The sequence below is a fragment of the Chrysochloris asiatica genome, unplaced genomic scaffold, assembly GCF_000296735.1.
Source record: "Chrysochloris asiatica unplaced genomic scaffold, ChrAsi1.0 scaffold00114, whole genome shotgun sequence".
Lineage (NCBI taxonomy): Eukaryota > Metazoa > Chordata > Mammalia > Afrosoricida > Chrysochloridae > Chrysochloris > Chrysochloris asiatica.
This window is the reverse complement of record NW_006408632.1, coordinates 867,598-875,229: the sequence shown is the minus strand read 5'-3', so window position 1 is coordinate 875,229 and position 7,632 is coordinate 867,598. Positions and strand designations below refer to the sequence as shown.

Below are 7,632 nucleotides of genomic sequence, written 5' to 3'. Positions count from 1 at the left end.
TGCAGAGGGTTGCTATGAGTCGGTTCCAACTTGATGGCACCTGACCACAACAACAATTTGAATGTCTACTATGACCTAGGTATTGAGATACATATTGAAATTAAAGACCAATTAGGGAGCAGAAAAATGGTGACACAGATGGTCTAATCTCCTCTAACTCTGTGAGGGGAGAGAATCATCATCACAACCAACAGTCTAAGACTAATTCCTATGAGATGGAGGTCAAATATACCTCCTTTCTCTAGAATTTTTACCAATTCCAGCACCAGTCATCCTTTCCATGGCATGCTATGACTCTCTGCTGGGTTTGCTATGACTCTCTGCTGGGTTTGATAATTCATTGGGATGATCACACAGAACTCACAAACAATACAATGACTGGTTCATTCCACCATTCATCTTTTGGTTTGTCATACTGTGGTGGCTTTTGTGTTAATGTGATTCTGGAAGCTATGCAGCTGTTATTTTAAATACCAGTAGGATCACCATGGTGGACAGATTTCAGCAGAGCTTTCAGACTATGACAGGTTAGAAAGGAGAGACAGACTACATTTAAATGGTTAGCCATTGAAATGTTTATGAATAGCAGCTGAGTATTGTCAGACATAGTGCCAGAATGTACAAAGTATGAATCTAGGAAAATTGGAATTTTCCAAAAATGAAATGGAGCACATAAAAATTGATATCCTAGGCATTACTAAGTGGAAATGGACTGGTAGTTGCCATTTTGAATGACAGACATTCCAAAGGATAGTCTTAGGGTTTTCTGTGCCAGGAATGGCAAATTGAAGAGGAATGGTGTCACATTGATTGTCAAAAAGAACATTTCAAGATCTGTCTTGAAGTACAATACTGTCTGTGATAGGATAATATACCTATAAGGAAGATCAGTTAATATGACTATTATTCAAATTTATACCAGTGATGATAAAACTGAAGAATTCTAACAATTTCTTCAGTCTGAAATTCATCAAACATACAATTAAGATGCATTGATAATCAGTAGTGATTGGAATAAGGAAAATGAAAATATAGAGGAAGGATCAATAGTTGGAATATATGGCCTTGGTGATAGAAATGATGCTGAAGATTGCATGGCAGAATTTTGCAAGACCATCAACATATTCATTGAACATACCTTTTTCCACAACATAAACAGTGACTTTGTACACCTGGATCTCACCAGATGGAATGCACAAGAATCAAATTGACTACATCTGTGGTAAGAGATGATAGACAGGTTCAATATAATTAGCCAAAACAACATCAGGGACTGACTGTGTAACAGAGCAATCCTTTTGATGGACCACAAGCACCTTATTTACATAGTTACACCCAATCATTTGGTGAGAGTTACAAGACCATGGCAAGAAAGTCCATATAAAGATCATCCATTGCACCTTAGGGAGAGATACAAAGAAACAAATGATTCGTTGAATGTAAAACTGATGATCTTCTCCATAAATCTTCACTCAATTCACAATAAAAAGTTTTAAACAAATCATGTTGTCTGGGACTATTTATTGTCAGACCTTATTTCTCTAGAAGAAAACATTTTACATTAATTGGAAACAGTGTATAATAATTGATATTCATAATAATGACATTGATTAGGAAGGGAAATTATTATTAAATATATTTTTTAAAGATATCAAGAATTCATAATGCTTTACAGAAAATTTTCAGTTAAAAAGTTTAGAAATGTTTTGGTAATTAAAGGCGTAAGTTTCAATTATCTCAAAACCGATTTCATGTACAATCTTTATTCCCTAGTAATTCTAGGTAGAGTGCTCTAAGTTATTCTCTTAATACTGTTAAATAATGCTTTTTAACTGAACCAGTAGAGCATATATAGTCTGTGAAATCAGAATAGTACTGATTCTTTTTCCTTCCTATTTAGATTTAATCTAATGTTCAAAATAAAAATCATTGCTCATCTAAATGTTTACTGTTAAAAAAGAAAAGGGTATAAGAAGTCTGATAATTGAGAACTATATAATAATTGTATGATGATGAAAGTGAGTATAGAGAGTTTGTTAATTTCTAATTTTGACGTTATATTATAAATTTTGGTCACAAAGTTTCGAATAATGCCTAGTTCTTATTTGAGTGATGTTGTTATTGTTAGGTTTTATTGAGTTAGTTCCAACTCATAGTAACCCGTCTTAGAACAGAAGGAAACACTGCCTGGTCCTGGCCATCTTCACAACTGTTGCTGTGTTTGAGCCCATTGTTGCAGCCACAGTATCAGCCCATCTTGTGAGGGTCTTCTTCTTATTCAATGATCCTCTACTTGACCAAGCATGATGTCCTTCTCCAGGGACTGAGCCCCCTGAGAACATTTCCAAACGTTGACAGTCTCGCCATCCATGCTTCTAAAGATCATTCTGGCTGTACTTCTTTTTTTTTTTTTTTTTTTCTTTTGTAAAATTCAATGTTTATTCATGACTAAAAATATAAACAATATTTCCATAGTGTTCCTAGAAAAAATGAACTCCTGTAGAAAAGGTGGCATAAGAGTCAGCGTTTGACCTCCTCTGGCTTCACAAGGGGGTGGGAGAATAAAACTCTACATCAGCCCAAAGCCAATTCCTAGGGGCTGAGGATCGCCATGCCTCCATCCTTCAACTGTCTTTACCCTATTCTTACACCAACTTTTGCTCCTACATCCCTCTCTACTTCTTAGTTAGGTTTGATATTTTATTGCAATTGCTTCACAACTCAGAAATCATATTCACAGTTATGGGGTTTATTCAGGATTAGAAATCTCAGGACACAGTTCTTTCAGTCAGGACAGACTTTGCTCAACCATGCCTGTGAGCAAGATGGTCTCTATGCCCAATGTTGTTTGACCTGGACTCTGCCCTGAACAGGCAGTGTTACAAAACTTTAGCTCTGCTGATAAAAACCTAAAGGACACTACACTTGGATATGAGCTTCAGCCTGAAGTCACTCAGCCCGAATTCATATATCAGTAAGCCTGTGGTGGTGGTGGTTAAATGCCGTCAATTCAATTCTGACCCGTAGCCACACTGTATAGGGGTTCCTAAGAGCGTCTGGCAAGCTTGAACCACTGACCTTGCTAGCTGTCCACTTAAGTGCCAGGAACTACCACACTTCACAAGCCCTGGCTGTACTTCTGTTAAGGCAGATTTGTTTATTATTCTGGCAGTCCATAGCATATTCAATATTTTTCACCAGTGCCATAATTCAAATGTGTCAGTTTTTCTTCCATTGTCTGTTTCATTATACCTGGGTGATGTTGGTAAGTGCCATCGACTCATAGTTGGTTCTAACTCATAGTGAACCTGTGTACAGTTTCCAAGGAGTGGCTGGTGAGTTTGGACCAACAGTCTTGAAGTTCAAACTGGCCTTGTAGTCTAGTATGGTTCAGAAATTAACCTTTATAATAAAACAGAAAGAGATGGGTTGTATTAGTTTCCTTTAGCTACCATAACAAATTATCACAAACATGGCAACTTAAACCAACATAAAAATGATAGTTTTACAGTTCTGGAGGCCAAAAGTCTGATATTAACATCACTTGGGTTGGTTTCTTCTGGAACTTCTGGAAGAGAATTCATTTCATGCCTCGCTCCTAGTTAGTGGAATCCAGGTGTGGCATTATAGGATAAAACACTGGGCTGCAAGGTTAGTTTGAACTACACTGTCAGTGTGGTTCAAATTCACTAACTGCTGTTTGGAAACCCTATACATGGTCACTATGAGTTGGAACCAGATTGACGGTGCTTAATAACAACAACAACTCCTAGTTAGTAGATCCTTGTCATTTATTGGTTTGTCTACACATCACTCCAATCTTGGCCTCATTCTTCATATGTGATATTTAGTTGTTATTCCAGATAATTCAGAAGCATCAGCGGAAAATTGCAAATGTATGGATAATATATTTTTTTAAGTTTTTATTGTGAATTGAGTGAATTTACAGGGCATATTGTAAGTTTTACATTTAACAAATCATAGACTTTGTTTCATCACAGTGGTTAAATCCCTTCCATGTACCATCAGTTAAAAGTATTTCTCTCTATTCATTTTAGCTCTCTTTTTTTTTTTGAAAAAAAAAAAAACACTTAGGCATATAAAATAATTTAAAATACCAAAGGGCACATTCTGCAAGTCTGCCTCCTGGCCAGCAGCTCTCAATCCCTCTCTCTCCATGAATCTAAAGTTCTCAGCTGCTCCCTCTCTCCATGTCCCCATCTCTGTCTCCATCTCCGGTGTCGATGCTTCTCTGAATAAAGTCCCACATTCGGCTTGTGCTCTTCTCCCTTGATGGTCCTAGGGTCCTCTGTTTCCGGACTGTAAGATTAACTACTCCCCCGATTTTGTTACAAAACTTCTACCTTTACAATTGTGACAGTCACAATTAGTCATGATAACAATTACTCACTATTGAATCATAAGAATCTTATCCCCATCTCTTTTAACCAGACCCATCTAGACAAGATGAAAACTATTCATTGGGGACTCTATCTTCCCCCCACACTCTTAAACTAAACTCCCTCTTCAAAACTTGTAAGCCAGTCACTTCGTGCCTTTATCACCCCCTCATTATAGGTAACCAGTATCTAAGTTGCCCATCCTTATCTACCCTGTGTACAGAGGGGATAGCATTGATACTTGATGTGAAGACTCCTTCCCTCTCTGTTGGTATTTAGAGTTACTACCTCAATGAATATAGGTCAGATTCATCAAATTGTAGCAATTTACCCTATATCCTTTATCAAAATTTTTTTTTTTTTTTGTAATCTTCCTCTATTCGAATTCTGATTATCAAGCCATTGAGGCTAGGTCAAATGGGTACTATCTGCAAGTTTGGGTGTTCTTGTGCGTATGGATAATTTTAGATTATTTAAAATTTTAAGAAAACACACAGAGATGGAAATAATATGAAGAAAAGTCAAACTATGTACTGAAAATGTTTTGACTCAGAAACTTCTCTTCTTTCTGTAGCTGTTGGAAAAATTAGAGGAAAGCCTCTTCCATTACTGTTGTTTTTTGAGGCGCTCTTTAACACAAGCCATGCTTTTAGACGTCCTATTGATTCACTTCTAACCCTGGAAGGCATTAAGTGTGGATTATCTGAAAAACGGTTAGATTTAGTTACACATTGGATCACCCAGGAAAGGTAAGCAAAGTTAAGCTTTTATACTGCCCACTCTAACCAACACAAAGGGCGTTGTTTTCCTTAATAGGAATGTTCAGTAGAGACATTTTGTGGGAGTTTCAGGATTTCATGTTAACATTATCAACATTTTGTTGCGTGTGCATAGACATCAATATTATGTGATTCTTGTTTTTTGTTTTTGTTTTTTTTGTAGCAAATGATTGAACTTATAACTAGAGCATCATTTTTAAATAGTCAGTAATTAGAAGTGACATCTTTCTCCACACTCAAATGTTCTTTTGGCTAATGCTGAATAGTTTCTAGGTGCAGTTATTGTGATAGTACAGATGGTTCACATCAGTTGTATATGAAGATGATGCATTAAACTATGATGACAAGTGAAATTTATTCAACTGAGCCATCTTAAAAGAATAGTATCACAATTATGTGGGTTTTTTTCCTGTTGCTTCTTATAAGCCTCTAGCAAGTATAAAAAATAACAGTGGCATCACACTTGCTTTGTTTTCCTTTCAGTACAATTGCTTGCAGGCTTTATCACTAATGATCAGCTGAAATCAGTTGTCATCTTTAGCCAACATTTAATACATAACTGCAGGGTTTAGAATTTAGGTTTATGCTAAGAACCCCAGTATTGAGAGACATTTTATTTGCCTTGTAGTTTTCAATACCACCAATCTTTTCAAAAGAGTTTTAACCTTGTTTGCAGATTTTTAAAAAATTTGAGTTCAACTTCACCAAAATGTCTCCCCTCAAAGAAATACATCCTTTGATTGTTTTTGTTCTTATTGAATATTAGATCTGCTGATCAGTTGCTTATTAGCAGAATTCTTACAGGTCCTAGAAATCCGGTTTTACTGTGTTGGGTTTTCAAATATTCCAGAGTCTTATTAAGAATTCTCAAATGTGTGCCTCCTTGATCTTCTTTGTCTAGGCTGACATTTTCTGAGGAGGCTGGTGATGCGATTTTTGATTATGGTGAACAGGATGCTTATAACAAAACCAAATGTGTGACTTTAGCTCAAATTATCTACAATGAATGTGGCCTGCACAAGAAAGTTCTTCTTTGTATGTGTAAACTTGGTCAGATTCATGCGGCCATGGAATACATACAAGAATACAAGGACTTTACTTCTAGTAAGTAAAAAAAAAAAAAAAAAGTCAGCTTATTTGCATACATATGAACTCTGGATTTTAATTTAAGATCACTAATGGTAGCAAGCAATGAAACAAATGTGTTCAAACCACTGACCTTTCAGGTAGCAGCCAATGCTTTAACCACTGTGTCACCAGGTGTCCTTCTGTATATGATAAGCAGAATATTTCATTAATAATTTCTAAAGAAAACAATTGTAGCTGATTAGTTTCCATGTTAGAAATCTGGATACATTTTTTCCCATTCAGTACATATATATTTAGTAGATTGGACAGTCCTTGACATATATAGTTTTAAAGATAAATTTATGGACGTGTTGGAACATGGTCCTGAAGGAATTTTTTTAAGAAAACCAACTGAACATATTGGTCATATTATATAATATTTGAATCATGTCTTAAGCATTAGAAGGGACAAATTAGTAAAATAATGTTCATTTCAAAATTTTGAAACACTTAGGTGTTTCAAAATAGTTAGAAAAGTATGCTTACTTTATTAAATGCAGTGAGATTAATACTTGTTTAAGACGTTCAAACAAAGCTTATAAATTTAAGAATATTACAGTAAATAGCAAGTATTGCCATTAGATTTCCAGTTCATACATGCATGGATTTATTCCAAACAAAATATGTTTAAACATGTCTCTGAAATCAGTGGATGGCTGCAAACAGGTTCTCTCAGTAACACGCTAAGACTAGTCCAATCAAAAGTGTGGCTTGGTCAGCTCAGTTCAAGGCAAAGGTCAGCTCAGAAGGTTCTCGCAACTGTTTTTTTTTGAGTTACCAAAGTGATAATCTTGATACATTTTCTTGAAAGACACAGGACGATCACATGGTCTTATTATGAAGAAGTTTTTTAAAAAAATGAAAACTGTATTGGTGAGGAAAAAAGACCAGGAAATGTGTACCAAGAAATTGTTTTCCATAATAACAAAGCACCTGCTCATTCTTTAGCTATAGGAAAGGCTATCCTACAAGAATTTTGTCGGGTAACCTTATCCCATTCACCCCACACCCCTGATTTTACCCCATCAGATTTCTGTTTGTTCCTGAAATTCAAAGAACATGGAAAAGGAACATGATTAGAGCCCCTCAAGGGTGTCCAAGCTGCCATCTTGATGTGATGTCAATCGAAGTGTGCAGAATTTTTCCAGGAAGGATTCGAGATGGAAATACCATCTTCAGAATGTATAAACCTAGATGGAAAATATCTCAAGAAACAGTAGCTTGACATTTTTTTTTCTTAAATGTTTTATTGTGAATTATGCGATAGTTTACATGGGAGAACATTAGTTTTACATTCATTCTATTATATATCATCTCATTGCCAT

General features: G+C 35.7%; 1 protein-coding gene across 1 annotated transcript in view; it reads left to right on the top strand.

The window, feature by feature from the left end:
* Positions 1-7,632, top strand: part of LOC102827541 (clathrin heavy chain linker domain-containing protein 1-like) — a 99,233-nt gene that overhangs the window by 73,982 nt on the left and 17,619 nt on the right. Inside the window, 2 exon segments of the mRNA XM_006868030.1 lie at positions 4,975-5,149; positions 6,081-6,283. Of these exon segments, the coding sequence (XP_006868092.1) occupies positions 4,975-5,149; positions 6,081-6,283 (378 nt within the window).